At 41.8% G+C, this 16,052-nt stretch overlaps 1 protein-coding gene across 2 annotated transcripts; it reads right to left on the minus strand.

The window, feature by feature from the left end:
• Positions 1–1,844: 1,844 nt before the first annotated feature.
• On the minus strand, positions 1,845–15,397 carry ppp4r3b (protein phosphatase 4, regulatory subunit 3B). Of its 2 annotated transcripts, XM_051126025.1 has the most exons (16): positions 14,742–15,396; positions 14,607–14,662; positions 14,432–14,530; positions 13,732–14,355; positions 11,019–11,096; positions 10,807–10,923; positions 10,610–10,726; positions 6,417–6,548; positions 6,142–6,238; positions 6,019–6,060; positions 5,765–5,923; positions 5,423–5,592; positions 5,208–5,347; positions 4,997–5,133; positions 3,132–3,307; positions 1,845–3,053 (listed from the first exon to the last, which is right to left on the minus strand). In XM_051126025.1, the coding sequence occupies exons 1-16, from the start codon at positions 14,881–14,883 to the stop codon at positions 2,952–2,954; spliced, it is 2,388 nt and encodes a 795-aa protein (XP_050981982.1). In that variant the 5' UTR covers positions 14,884–15,396; the 3' UTR covers positions 1,845–2,951. The 2 variants fall into 2 exon arrangements, with proteins under 2 accessions (XP_050981982.1, XP_050981980.1); XM_051126023.1 differs by having other exon boundaries at positions 6,019–6,238; positions 14,742–15,397.
• Positions 15,398–16,052: the final 655 nt, after the last annotated feature.

Genomic DNA, 16,052 nt, shown 5'->3' on the forward strand with positions numbered 1-16,052 from the left:
GTTTTGGACTTGGCAAATGTCTGCTGTCCACCTATGTATGTGTTGATTATATTGCTTCGTTATTTTGAAACGTCCTTGAGCTTGGGAAAGGCCTGTACAAATTAAACTTATTATTATTATTATTGTTATGTTGATACATGACACCAAAGTGTTAGGAGTTTCTTACCCAATAAATGATGATTCTTTGAATTTGACAGTAGCCTTTTTCCCCTGAACACAGCACATAGCAAAATGAACCAAACTGTGAGTCACTTGAGCCGCTACACCCCTAATGACAAACTGATCCTACATCAGTGGAAACTCTTTTTACATCAGCCGTTCTCAATTCCAGTCAAAACCACACACTTCTCTACTATATGGTAGGTGAAATATGTGACAAAAGTAAGTCTGAATTCACAGCACTCATAAAAAAGGTATGTGGCTAAACTACTACTTCTGCTGTGATTCTACAGTGAATCCCATGAAGCCCCAGGAGAGGATTTATGAATGGCAGTGAAGGGTTTTTAAGGTCTGGATACAACACAACGGTATTGTGGACAGGAAGCTGTATGGCAGAGAGAGGAGGACAGGACGAGACAGGACTTCATCTTGTCCATGAGGTCATCAGCTGCACATCAACACTAGCACATACTCCTGCTGCTTCCTTCTGCACAGTCTTGGTCATCCTCTATATTTTTTTACATGACACCTTGTATAACAGCTGATCACTAGACCAGTGGTTTACCACATTATTTTGAACATAATTTACATTATTACAATACATTTCTTCCAGCTCGGCACATAAGGCTCGATTAGTTCCAGGTTTAACGAAGGCCCGCCTTCCAGAAAACGAAATGCGTTGTGATTGGTGAACAGCTTAGATAGTATTTCAGTACGGCCACGTGTACAAGTGTTAGCGCAAGCTAGATTAAAGTGATTCTCATGTTTTCAATATGCCTAATTCTTACAAAAACGGATTGATTCACTACAGGAGGCTTTTATTGACCCTCCGGAGCCGCGTGTGGCACTTTTTATTATGGATGGATGCACTTTATTAGACTTGTTTTGGACTGATGAAGAGAAACACCCATCTATGCCGTTCTAAAGTTTAGGAGTGCCAGGATAAATTTTAATATAACTGAAAGAAGGAAGTCATATACACCTAGGATGCATGGAGGGTGAGTAAATAATACGCCACAGTAGTGTTGGGTCCAATCGTCAGCCTACCAGATCGCTGATACATGATATTATCGTGCTAATGTATGTAATTATTTACATATTTAGTTTCATTGCTCGAAACCAGTTCCAGCATGAAGCTAAAAGCAGCCTAACATTATCAAAGAACATCATCACTGATTATTCTAGCCTACTCTAGTGCAAGTTTATGCATTTAAAAAAAACAAAAAAAAACACTCGCATTGTGAGTGAAGCTAACGTTATCTACACTGTATGATCAATAAATCTCTTACCACACACTGCACACGTCTGCGGCGCGTTACAGCTCTAAAGCGGCCACTCTACTCAATGCTTGTGTTTATACCCGCCACGCTGTGGTTCGTTGAAGCGGTTCTCCACGCTGCATCGCTAAAGTTTGGCTAATCCCCCACCTCGGCCCTACACCCCCCCCAACAATTTGAATTTCCATGGGCGGGATTTAATGATATTCTAATGGACCGTGTTGTGACATCATTGCATGCGGAAAACAAACGTTGTAGTCCAAAGCAGCCGTTCGTTGGAGTTCTTGAAAAGGGATTTTTAAAAAAAATGAAATATCTCCCTTTGGAGTGGACTTTGAGATTTGTAACTTTGTAGATCTTTTTTATGTCCAAACATGCACACCGCACACACTGAAAGTTCAAAAAGTAAAAAAGCATAACAGCACCCCTTTAATAACCATAAGGAACTTAGCAAACATGGTAATTAACAAATCAATCTTGAACTCTGTCATGCAAACTACATATAAATCTTGAACTATTTAATTATCAATAAAAAAGAAAAGTTTGATATTACACTGTGCTCATGGACTGGCAATTCAGCGGCTGGCGCCATCTTTTGGTGAAATGCAGGAATTTATTCAGCTATTGACAACATTTACTGGACAGTGCTACAAATGTCTGTCCCTCAAACAGTGCCCTAGTTTAGGGTACAGGGGTGATTTTAGACACAGCCCAAGACCTGACATGGGTGTTCGATTAATCACACCTCTTACATCCTGAGATGAAGATCATCTCATCATAACAGATGAAGCTTCTGCTGAACTGTGCCTGTGTTTTCAGAACTAATCAGTAAAAGCTCATTCAAACAATGAACAACCCTGTTTAATTGCAGGACCAAATTTAATCTGAAAATTGTAAAAAATATCAAATTTATACAAATGCTCTTTAACGGAGATGGTGCTAGTAGGAAAGTGTACAAAAATTAGGGGGAAAACAAAAACAGCTTTTAATATTTAATCCAACCATCTGAAAGTTGTGCCCGTCGAGTCCGATCGGCTTCGCTTGAGACAACACGAGAGCCCAAAGCTGATCTCGGATCAGTCCTGAGGAGCGTGGTGACGTCCCACACGTCACACAAATCAAAACATTTACTGCAATTTAAAACCCAGCATCGCTGCACCTTCTAGCCTGAATTACAGACGTCTGATTACAAAGGTTAATAACGGTCTCGTCGCGCACCAAACGCCACACGGCGAGATCTCCTGTCAATCATTAAAAATCACAAACGTCCAGAAGAAATTATTAGAAAAGGAAACAGCCACATCCGCAGACGTCGCTGAACTTCAGTCCAGAGTCTGAGCCAATCCAGCTTCGCTAGTGCGGCTAGTCCCGCTAGCCTGCGCAAACTCCCATCGGCCCCCGCCGCACGACCGCTGCCGCCGCTGCGATTGGCTCACTGGAAAGGAAACTGCCGAGCTCCTCGGGTTCAGGTGGGGTGGGGCACAGCGCTACCGTCAGACGGCAGGAAGCGTTCGTTTACGAGCCCAGACGAGGCCTCTTGCGCGGCGACTGCTCCTCCTCGTCGTTCTCCTCCTCGTCTTCATCATCGGGGTAATCCACCAGCCCCACCAGTCCGGTCTGAGGAACACAGGCAGGCTTAGAAGAGCACACACACTTCTCAAACGATACAAGTCAACGTAAGTACGCGTGACGTACCCGGGCCGTCTGGCCTGAAGGCGGCGCTGCAGGTTTGGCGCCGCTGGAGGAAGCGGAGGGTGGAGGTTTGGAGCCGTTAGCTGCGTTGGCCGCTCCCGCCGAATGAGAGAACGTGAACTTGAAGCTGCCGCTCGTCGTCCGCTTGGGCTGATTCTCCTTATCCTGACTCTCCTTAACTGAAACGACAAGCGTGACAGGAAGAGGAAGGTTTAATAACGGTATTGTAAGATTTTAAGACATTTTTAAGACCAAGTAAAGATATTTTAAGGAATCAAGTAAATGGAACACAATATATCAATGATCTCTAAATGTCAATGTCTTATTAACACTTTAAGGTTTGAAAGTGCAAGTTTCAAAAGATCACCATTAGCTTTTAATTCACTTTACAATCAAATAAAAAGCTCACGCTTGTTTTGTTTGAAATACTAGAATACGGAAATAACTTTTATTGTAGCTTCTGATTGCACTGCAAAAAAGTGACACAGTTCCTCAGTATTTCTGTCTTGTTTTCTAGTGCAAATGTCTACAAATTCTTCAAGCAAGATACATTTACTGGAGATGCAAAATTAAGTCTTGATTTAGAAGAAACTGATCAAAGTAAAACTTCAAAGGAAAACATGTCTTCATTCCCCAATGACAGATATTTGTTCTTAATGCATTTCCAGTAAATGTATCTTGATTTTGGGGTGTTTGTATTGGAAAACAAGGAAGAAACACTGAGGAAGACGTTCATGTTTCATGTGACATTCCAAAAGAAAAAAAAAACAAAAAAAAATTCTGTGGGATCTGCATTTACATTCACCAGTCCCTGTAACATTCAGTGCAGTACCAGTAAAAGGGGAAAATAAAGTGCTTGCAGAATTCTTTAGTTATCAAATGTATAAAATGTAAGCTTTTATAAACAGAGCATATATATGTCAGTCACTGCTGTAAAGGTTCACAGTTTAAGTTCACAATTGTAACATACAGGCCTGGTTTCACAGACAGGGCTTAAACTAAACAATGATTAAGCCACAGTTCAATTAGAACATTTAAGTCATTTTTATAAATGTGCCTTGGAAAAAAAACATTACTGGCATCTTGAGGGGAAAAAAAACAAAGGCACTGGCATGTTTTTAGATCAATCAGTGCAAGTTTCTTTCAGTTCAAACAGCTCAGACTTACAGACAAGCCTGCTCTGTGAAACCGAGGGACAAGGTCATAAGATTTTGATCTGAACTTAATTACATCTGCTTAATATCAATGAAAAATAAAGCGCTTGCAGGATTCCTAAAGAAAACAAAATAACTGTAAAACAGTAAAATAAATACAGGCATTGAATATTCTCAGAACAGTTTTGTTTGACCCCACCACCCGCCACAAAAACCCTTCAAACAGGACGCGGCAAGCAGCGGAACTGCGGTGTGGCCGCCGCCTCTCTGTGCAGCTGAGGTCCCGGGGCGGACGTAACCACAAGAGACGCCACACCTCATCTTTGTACGGCGATGCAGAAGCAGGAACTACTCTTTCATACTCCATTACCAGCAGCAAACTATATTAATGCTGGTGCCTTTATGCTAGTATTTCCTGTCACTGTTTAAGTTCAGAGATAAGAAGACTGCAATCTAGCAGTCATGATTTAAAATCAAAATGAAGCATCTGCCATGAATCTTGTATGATATATATATATATAAAATATTGCATTTCTGAGAATTGATACAGTATTACCAAAATAAATCTCACGATACTCACATGTATCAACGCTTTCTTACACCCCTAATGGCTTCATGAATTCTCTTTACAAAAAATTAAGTTGTGAAAGGTTGAATTAAGACTTCTGAACACCTGCAGAAACACTGCGAGATCATTAGTGTTTGCACAAATACCTTTCTCACTCTCCATGAACTTCCCGTAGTCGCTCTTGCATTTGTCCAGGCCTGCGTCAGCGACATCCTCCTCTTCCTCATCTTCATTCAGCCACATGTCTTCGTCCTCCTCAAAGGAGCGGGCGTCCCTGCGATACCTGCGAGAGGTTCACTGCCCTGTTAGTACATGAATGACGGTCGGTCTAAATGAACGAATGAACGGCATCGTCACCTGCTGAGGCCTCGGCTCTGCCGCTCCTTCTCCTGCTCGTAGCGGCCCTTCAGACCCTTGAACGTCTGCACGTACTCGATGGACTCCAGCGCCTTGTAGAAGTTATCCACGATGTGCGCGATCAGAGACTTGATGTCCTCCTGAAGAGGAAAAGACAGCGGTCAGACACGAGCGGGTCACGAGGAGGATCGTGTTCTCCGGACGGCTCTACTCACCACTTTGATGAACTCGAAGAGCTCGATGATGGCCGAGTTCAGGAGGTTGTATCTGGTGCCGTTGTCCAGCAGCGCGTTGATGACCGGCTCAAACAGGTTTCCTTTCATGATGTAGCGGTTGTAATATTCATCCTTCAGCCCGATGATTCTCCTCATGAAGCGCAGCGCACCTGGACAATCACACGAGAGCAGCTCACAATCAGCCTGAATCACAAACGCTGTGATTGTACGATGAACACAGTTACTGCACGACGTCTGATCAATCGGAGCGCACGTTTAAAACAAGGCGCACGAGCAATTTTGGAGGCGTTCGCGTACGTGACCAGCGCGATCGATACTCACAGAGCGCCAGGAAGGTGTGTTTGGAGTTCATGAGCGTCAGCACTCTCCTCAGCAGGTCTTTAGTCATGATGTAGTTCTTGATGTGGTACGTGTGATGCTCCACGCAGAAGGTCAGCAGCTCCAGGATCAGAGCCAGCAGCTGCGCCGTCTGGAAGTTATCTGACACACACAGCACAGAAACACACTCAGTACAGCACACGTGTGTGTGTGTGTGTGTGTGAGATGAGTGAGCACAGGTGAGAGCGGATGTGTACCTGGACACACGGGGTTGACTTTAGCCGCTCCCTCTGTGAGATCTGTGAACAAACAGACACGTTCGCTCATACTGTGCACGTGCATACGGCTCATTGCTGCAGTTGTGCAGAAGCGTGTCTCACCTTGGTCCTCCTCAGCGGTGTTGGCCAGCAGTGGAGCCGTCAGCACGTGCATACAGTACTTGTAGAAGAAACTCAGAAACTCGCTCTTCTCCGTTTTCTGTCCAAACACACACACACAGAAATGACAAGTGAGGAGCAAACGCACAAGTGTGAACTCTGGAAAAAAGGGTCACTGGAGAGTCAGAAGTCAAGGTGTTCTGTGATTAAGTCATGAGTTGAGCTGGGAGATCACTAGCGTATCGTGAGCGGACGTGAGCGTGTCAGACCGTACTCACGCTGGTCGGAGAGAGCATGTTCTCGGGGTCGATGAGGGTCCTCAGGAGCCCCATGAGCTGCACAGCCCCGCCGAGCTCCGGGTCCGAATCACAGATCATCTGCTTGATCACCACGTTAATCAGCAGGACGTCCTGAACACACGATTCACTCACACCATTACAGTTTCACTGGTGATCAGGATGAACACATTCATTTCACATCACCACAGTCTTCACTGAATGATCTTGATATCGATTCTTAAATCTCAAAATCTTTCAAGTGATTTTAACCATTTTCAACCCTTAAAGCAGCGGTCTCAAACTCAAATCCTGGAGGGCCGCAGCTCTGCGGAGTTTAGCTCCAACCAGCTCCAACTCACACCTGCTTGAAAGTTTCTTGTAATCCTGAAGACCTTAATTAGCTGGATCAGGTGTGTTTGATTAGGGTTGGAGCTAAACGCTAGCAAGAGTTTGATAAATATTCAATATAACATTTATGCAGCAAAGGCGGAACAAAAGAACGCTAGTCAAAGTGCACCACTCGAACCGTTTATCTGCTCGGATCAAAGTTAAAATGGCGGTACGACGCGAACTTACTAGAGGAGATGCGTGGAGAGGATGTGAAGTGCTTAAATTCAGTGAAGAACACAAATGACTCGGTTTATAGCCAGATGAACAGGGCTGACAAACAGGAGAAAGTCAGAAGGCTTTGAAATCTACAAACCACCGCCATTTACCATTGATTTACTGTACTAGCACTAACTACATAGTGGTATTGTGTCAGAAATGTTGGTATATTTGTAACAAACTTTATTACTTTTTTAACGTAGACATGTATTAAATGTATTGATGGAGGAGTAATGGAATATAACTACAGTAATTTTTGTGATTAAATAGTGTTTATGCATTTATACTAAATGTATTTAGACTACCATTACTGTTTTTCATACAAATACCTAGGAACCATATTACATTTTTGCCATGGTATTGAGGCGCTGTATTGTGGTTTTAACGGTTATTATCATGATCTATGAAGGATATTATGAAAGAGCAATGGTTAATAATAATAATAATAATAATAATAATAATAATAAAACTCAAAACTGTCAGAATAATTAAATTTCACCATATAAAAATGAGGTTGCTAAAGTTTTTACAGATATTACTGATTTTGATAATGAACAAATCTACATCTGCATCTTCAAGCTACTATTAAATGTGTATTTCCAAGAGACAAATTACATTATCATCATCATCATCATCATCAGGTACGACAAACGTGTTTCTTGATTTGAAACACTATTACTCATTAAAACATGCAAAACGAAGCATTTTTTTTTTAGTTAAGATATTTTGGAAAAAAGTGTGAAGAATTGAAACAAAGATGAAGTGTTTGTCATGTTCTGACCTTAAAGATTAGTTTAAAGCCACATTTAACTGTCCGTTTTTTCACAACTTTCACATTGTAGCAAAAAATCTGCCTTTAAATCAACATTTATTTTAATAATTATTGATATTGTCTGATATGAAAAAATGAGAAAATGATTGTGATTATTTTCTGGCCATATCGCCCAGCCCTGTTCAATGATAAATGTGGTTTTGACACTTTTTAATGTGACGCTTTAACAATGTAGCACATTTAGCTGAATTTGTACGTGATGTTAATGTATGTGTGAACACATCTGTCATGAGAGCAAGAGTCTCACTTTATACGATTATATTTTAGCAAGAAACCGTAGTCTCTCTGCTCCTGCTTTTGTGTCATTAGTTCGCCACACATAAATATGGAGAATGAGAGGAAGACTGAAGCAGATTAATACGATATGTAAGATGGTATAAAATAACAGCCTTGTGTGCACTTCAAATGTTTGTATACTGTATAATTGTTGATAATTTAACTAAAATAGTAGTAACTGAGTTTAGTGGTTTGGACTGTGTTGTTGATTTTTACCCTTAATATGAATGTATGAAGTGAGAGGGATCTGTGTACAGTTTCCAGTATTGACACATAAACACAAATCAACACACAAGCAGAAGAACAGCTGAGCTTCTGTACACTGTACACGAGGAGCTGCACGCTGATCAATGTTTACACATCATTTAAAGCCTAAATGAAAACGGTTTATTACAGCCATCATGTCCCTTCAGATTAAACCACTTCATTTATGTGGATTTTTCTACAATGTTTTCATCTTTTTAATGCATGAAAACTTCTTGTGTTCACTTTCACTGAACAAAAAAAAAAAAAATCAATCAAAGAAGATTGAAAATATCTGCTTTTGTGATCTGGAAGATGAAAGAAAGACTTAAAAAGTCTTTAATTACTCACCCTCATGTAGAGGCAAACCTGTAAGCAGGGCTGGGCGATATGGTTATGATGATATATTATCAATTTTTTCCAAATCAGTTCATCTCGATAATTATCACAATAAATGCCAAATTTGTATTTCTTTCAAGTTTAAAGGGAGATTTTTGCTACAACGTGAAAGTTGTAAAAACCAGACGGTTAATCGTGGCTTTAAACTCTTCTTTATGTTCAGAACACGACAAACACTTATATTCTTTATACTTTCCAGTCATTTTTCCTTAAAATAAATATCTTAATAGTAAAACATATAAATATATTTTAGTTTTGCATGTTTTAATGAGTAATATTGTTACAAATCAAGAAACAGGTTTGTGCTGCCTGATAATAATAATAAAACTTTTTTTTGGTCATTTAGAAATACACATTTGACAGTAGCTTGAGTTAGGATGCAGATGTAGATTTATGTTCATTATCAAAATCAGTAATATCTGTAAAAATGGTAGCAACCTCATCTTTATATAATATTCTGACTGACTGAATATTCCATTACTCCTCCTTCAATACATTTAATACATGTCTACATTAATAATATAATCAAATTCAACACCAATATACCCACATTTATATCGAACTTTTATCGAACTCGTGTTATCGTTATCGAGGAAATGTATGTTGCGCGATAATTATCATTATATTCATCACCCAGCCCTACCTGTAAATCCTTTGTTTGTCTTCTGAACACAAATGAGGAGATTTTTGATGAAATCTCAGAGCTTTCTGACCCTTCATAGACAGCAACGGTCCTACCACAACGAAGGCCCAGAAACAAAGTAAGGACATTGATAAAATAGTCCATGTGACATCAGTGGTTCAATCGTAATTTCACGAAACGATGAGAATACTTTGTGAACAAAGAAAATAAAAATAAAAGCTTTATTCAACAATTTCTTCTCTACCAGGACAATGCACTGTTTTTATGATCTGAAGAATGCACGCACATACGTTGTGCTACTCTATAATGGCAGAGGACAGTCCCAGGGGAAAAGAAATTGTTGAATAATGTTATTTTTGTGCACAAAAATGTATTTTTGTAGCTTCATCAAATTACGGTTGAACCACTGACGTCACATGGACTATTTTACTGGCGTCCTTACTACGTTTCTGGACCTGGACCGTGGTTGGACCTTTGCTGTTTATTGAAGGTCAGAGAGCTTTTGGACTTCATCAAAAATATCTTCATTTGCGTTCTGAAGATGAACAAAGGTCGTAAGGGTTTGGAACGACACGAGGGTGAGCAATTAATGACAATTTTCATTTTTGGGTGAACTAACCTTTTACGGGTTTGTTTGGAACACATGCGTGTACATAAATGACAATTCTTTCTTTCTCTTTTTTTGGGTGAACTACTCTTTTACGAAAAACTGACATTTCCTGATACATTTCCAAAAGAATCAATATCTAATTGAATTGAGAGCTTGTGAATCTGAAATAAAAATTGTACCAACACTAAAGCATTAAACAGCAACCGATCCACCGCAGATGTTAAAGTTACAAGAGCGCTGCTGTATTTAGACATCAAGCCTGAAAATGACCTTAAATGAAACGTCTGCAGCTCATGAATCCTGGAGAATGCAGCTGTAGCCTGTCATTACTGAATTATCTGCATGAAGCGTTCAGCAAACATCCACACTTCAGCTCTGAGAAACACAACTGACCCACGTCTGTGTGTTTATCTCTATCCTGCTCATGTTCACACGGGACACAACACTGCACAGCTACAGCTTTTAGTCTTTTCACCGAAGCCACCTTATTAATTGAAAACTTGTGTTATGAAACACATAAGGATTTCGGCAGCAGCCGTTCACTCGTCTGACACTGAAACACACAGGGAAATGCTGAAACTCACGTCGTCGGCCTGCTGCGGCTCCTGCATGACGAACTCGCGCACCATAGACGGACTGAACTCCACCAGGTAGGAGAAGATGTCGGTGGCCGCGGCCTTCACCTGGACGTCGTCCATGCCCTTCAAAACAACAACACGTGACACAGACGTCAGCTGAGCTGGGGACAGACACTTCCAGCACTCAGAAGCGGCTCACTCACCATCACGATCTCCAGCGCCGGTAAAATGCCCAGACTGGCCAGCGTCTTGAAGAAGGCGTCTCTGTTCTGTGGCTGCAGCGTTTGTGAGAAAGCACAAAACTCCTTGAAGAAGTTCACCTGCAGAAGTAGAGAGGACAGGCGTGAAACCCTGCCGTGCGTGTGACTGGTTTATGACGTGTGTGTGTGTGTGTGTGTGTGTGTGAGAGATGTACCAGCTCTCTCCTCTTGCTGTCCTCCGTGGCTTCATCTGTGAGTTGAGCAAACACCTCTGTCAGGAACTTCTCATCCTCCTGAAACAAACACACAGACAGCATTACACAACCGCAGGAGAACAGCACATGATTCAGCACCACAGACTCACACTGCACCTCAAGACGCTCACAGGAAACCTCATCTCAACACCTGAACTCTGAACAGATGCTCTTATTCATCTGATGCTGGTGTTTTCATTTAACCATTATTAATATTATTTATTGACTCGATACAGACTTGCATTCACATTTCAGGCATATTTATAATTCATAAGATCCTATAGGCCGGGCGAGTGGAAGCATCTATATGAATTCAGTCTATAGTTTCTATAACATCCATTATATTGTCAGTTAAAGATATGCAATTCCACTAACATCCTCCGTAGAGTCATGGGGACAAACAATATAACTCAATATTTAGTGAAATAATTTGAAATATTTTTACAACTTGATCTACAGTGTTAGTTGTTTTAAGATTTATTTTATATTGCAGCTTCTACTTAAATCTGCTCTGTGAAGTTTTCACAAATAAAGATTTTTAAAAACATGAAAAAGTAACTGCTTACATCTGCTTGTAAATCAGTAAGATACAAAAAAAACTATTAATATGAGCAGAGCTGATATCTTAGTAGAACAATGGCACATACCTTAAACATCTTAATAATGTACTAGATTATACTACAGTTAATTAAAACTCTCATTTAATCTTTATTTAAATATAGTTATGCCATCATTTTATTTATGCTTTGCTCTGTATTTCACGGTGTGAACAATCTTCAAACATAACCAATCTATCTGCATGGGCTGTTTTGGTAATGATGAAGCGCATCCAAGCGTGTGACAAGGCTTTCAAAACACACGCAGGACAAGTGGAGACGCATCATCTCGACCTACACACCAGCTCTGTCGCACAACAAAAACTCAGCAGTGGAGGAGACTTCACTCAGCTTCAGCTGCATTTCAATACTTCTGGCACTTCCATCACAGATTTGGATGTTACTGCTGTGTCGCATTAAGAGTGACGCAAACGACAATTTAAAATCTGATTTGAGCAGCCAGACTGTCTACACCAAGATGCATTTGTAAAAATCTGGGGCCGGATTCATGAAAATCTTCTTAAGAAGTTAGTTAAGAAATATCTTAAGATAAATTCCACAAAGTTTGTAAGAATGTTCTTAAGTGCAATTCTTGACAAATTCTTAAGTTCTCAAATATGTTTTCAGGAACATACGTTTTTTTTTCTCTTAAGAAAATTACTTTTTTATCTGAATACGTGGCTAAAGAAGACCCTGATAAACTCACACTTCAAGGATTGTCTTTCTGCAGATTACTAACATTCATAGCCTAAATAAATGAGCACAATATATTCACTGTGACCAGCTTGACTGACGCTCAGCTTTACTTTTTTTAATGCACCATGTTTTTGAACAGTTACTTTTAAAGAGCCTGTCTCAAGCTGCCGCAGTCTGATTCATTCTTTTTCGTGCTCTCTACCGAGTGAACACTTCCAGTATGTGTATCCGCGCTGCTACAGTAAATGTGTCCTGTGTTTGGGCCCATTCAAATACTGACAAAGAATGTGTCATATTTAGTGGCTAAAATTAAAAACGAGCCCCTTATCTGACTCATTTTTGTAAAGTTGTTACTGAATTATGAATTCAGCAAAAAGTCACGTTACACAATCATGACCCGTCATTGGGTACGTGATCAGTCATCGCTGTCACTTCAGAAAACTTGTGCACATCCCTATTAATAGTCCTCCTATGTATTATATGTAGCTAGTGTTGTTGCGATGATTAAATGCAATGTTTCATTTGAAATTACCCAATAAATTCATCAAATAATTTACACTGTTTGGGATTTAAGACAAGCCTTGGGCTATCCTACCTTTAGGAAGTTATATACAATAATTTTAAGAAGATTACAGATTCTTTTCAATAGTTTTTGTCTTGTCTTAAGAAAAAAAAAAAAGAAAAAAAAAGGATAAGAAAACTGCAGTTAAGATGACTTTTTTTTGCTGTCCAGACTTTCAAAAACCAATCTGGATAATATTTGGATCTGCAAAAAAAAAAAAAAAAAAAAAAAAAAAAAAACCTGAATATTTTGTCAGACAGCAAAGTGTGGGAAAGTTTCTGAACATTTTGGTAATGGAAAAGCCATGTTTGACCTAGTCAACTGTTTAAGGTGTTTATACTTGGTGTGATTATATAATAGCAGTGAATAATGACCTTAACCTCAAAAAAAAAAAAAGATGATGAATAAGTGTTGTTAAACATTTCCTGGGCAGCTTGTGCTTTTGTTTTTCACCAAACCCAAACAGAAATGTGTGAAAGCAGAAACCCTGTGATGAGAACAAAGCACACACTCAGAGAAAAAATGGCAATGTACGGTTTTGTTTTTTGGCTTTAACTTATGAAGTAAATTTTGTCTTATGTCCATGATCTGACCACATCATTGTGGAGGTCATCAACACATTGAAGAGGTAGTTTCTACCGTCCACTTAGACTTAAGATGCCTAAATGCAGCCCATGTCACTGTTATTATCGAGCTGATAGATGACTGACGATGAGGGTTTTTCTTCTGAATTAAACATAAGCAGAGCACAGAAACTCAACACTTGATGAGCAACAAACACAAGACACACCAGGACATCAGCGGACGTGTAGCGACGCACCTGCAGCATGCTGACGATCTCCACTTTATTGAAGAAGATGAAGGACGACAGCGTGGACAGGAAGTTCTCCTCGAAGACGGACTGCGTGGGCAGGATGATGTCCTGGATGTACTGCACGCGGTACGTCTGGTGGATCTTCTGCCGGAGCTCCGAGTCCGTGATGGGAATCACCTCTTTGAACTTGGCCGTCTTGGTGAGGAACTCGCGGTGCCTCTTGGGCTGGAGCAGCGCCGGGTCGTACTCCAGACAGCCCACCACGTCCATGATGCAGTCGTCGGCGAACATCACCTCGAACAGCGTGGCCTTGTTGAGGAAGAGCACGCCGCGCACGATCTCGTACAGGTGGTGCAGGCCCTCGCGGTCGTCCGCCTCCTCGCACGTCCTGAAGAGCTGCAGCAGCTTCTTGATGTAGCTCGTGCTGACCAGGGCGATCGCCAGCTTCTCCCGCCGGATGGGCGACGACAGCACGGACGTCACCAGCTCGGCGATCTCCTCCAGACGGCCCGGCTCGCAGGGCGGCAGCTCCACCAGGTGGCCGGTCTCCGGCATCTCCTCGAATCGCTCCTCCTCGGACTCGTCGATGGGGTCCTGCGTGATCTCCACGGACGGGTCTTTGCCCTGCACCTGAACACCGAAGGCACGGTTATCATCGACACGACCGAACGCAAGTTTCGGCGCCTTTCGTCAGAGAGAGACCCACCTGACAGATCTTCTCCCAGATCTCATCACAGCCCGCTTTCTCCTGGAAACTCAGAGCCAGGTCGTAGTTCTCCGCTTCGGACCAGACGATGAGCGTGTCCTGAGGAGACAAAGGTCACAGCGGTCAAACCCCCGACAGGTGCTGCTGTGGACGTGTGTGAAGCTGCTGAACTCACCTGCTGCTTCTGATACGCGGTGTTGGGGTTGATCTTGGACTCCAGCAACAGAGACCCTACAGAAGAACCAAACACACCGAATCAAAGGAGCTCCTTCACAGCGCCGGTGGGATGCAGAAGTGAAGCGTCTCTTACCGTCCGCCTCGGCGGTGACCGTGAGCGCTGTCCCCTTCAGAGTCTCCGTGTACGCGGAGGACACATGTCCCGTGCCCCGGTCTTCCCACTGCCGCTCCTCGTTCAGCGTGTACACCTTCACCCGCCGCCGGGTGTCACTCATCTTTACCGCACTAACCGAACCTAACGCGCTTAACCAACTCTAGCAGTCCTGACGCATAGTTAGCCCAGAAAACTAGCACTGACTCCGCTCACATCCACGCAGCCGGGTACCAGTCATCCGGACGCTACTAGTTAGCTCGCTATTAACCACACAAAGCCCGGATCCGATTTATATCACGGTTTATATCACGAAACCAGCGAACACCCGCGTGCTCTAATCTCTCCTATCGCTCATCTCAAACTCGGGAAAGCGGCTAGCGTTAACCCTCAGAATGAGCCGAGCCTCAGACGATCGCGACCGAGCCGAACAACAGCCGCGCTCTCGGCCTCATGATCCTCAGACGCTCGCGTGAACCGCTGTCGCGTTTAACCGTGTTCAGATCGCGGTTATAGCTCGGATTGGCGCAAAACGGGTCGAGTCGTTCGAGTGTTTACGTGAATGTTTGTCTATCCGCCGATCGTCGCCATCTTGTGTGTCTTTCACTTCATCATCGCTCATCTGATGGCGCGGGGTTTCCGCGCACGGGCTACGGCAGGCGCGTCAGGACACAGCGGTTACCATGGTTACCAAAGTCCCCGCGAACAACGCGTTGCGCCGTTCCCACAACAGACGTTTCACGGTGATTTTAAGGAAATATTATTGTTCTGTACTTTCCCTTGAGGTTCTGATTTGAGTGTCCCGTTTAAGCTGAACTTCACCTAAATACAGGAATTAAGTCAGTTCCCCAAAATATATCAGTGTACTGTCATTATTGTGCGGGAGTAAGAGCGCAACAGTGAGGAAATGTTTGTCAATAGTCAATCTCATTTAATGATTGACCACAAGACCGAACAATAATATTTCTCGATAGGATGAGTCTCGTTTTATACATACACTACCAGTCAATCGTTTTTGAACGGTAAGATTTTAATGATTTTTTTTTAAAGAAGAGTCTTCTGCTCACCAAGCCTGCATTTATTTGATCCAGAGTACTGCAAAAACAGTAGAAATTTTTTTTAAATATTTTTACTATTTGAAATAACTGATTCTGTTGGAATATATTTTAAAATGTCATTTATTCCTGTGATTTCAAAGATGAATTTTCAGCATCATTACTCCAGTCACATGATCCTCCAGAAATCATTCAAATATGCTGATTTGCTGCTCAAAAAACATTTATTATTATTATG

The sequence above is a fragment of the Labeo rohita genome, chromosome 13, assembly GCF_022985175.1.
Source record: "Labeo rohita strain BAU-BD-2019 chromosome 13, IGBB_LRoh.1.0, whole genome shotgun sequence".
NCBI classification, from domain to species: Eukaryota; Metazoa; Chordata; class Actinopteri; order Cypriniformes; family Cyprinidae; genus Labeo; species Labeo rohita.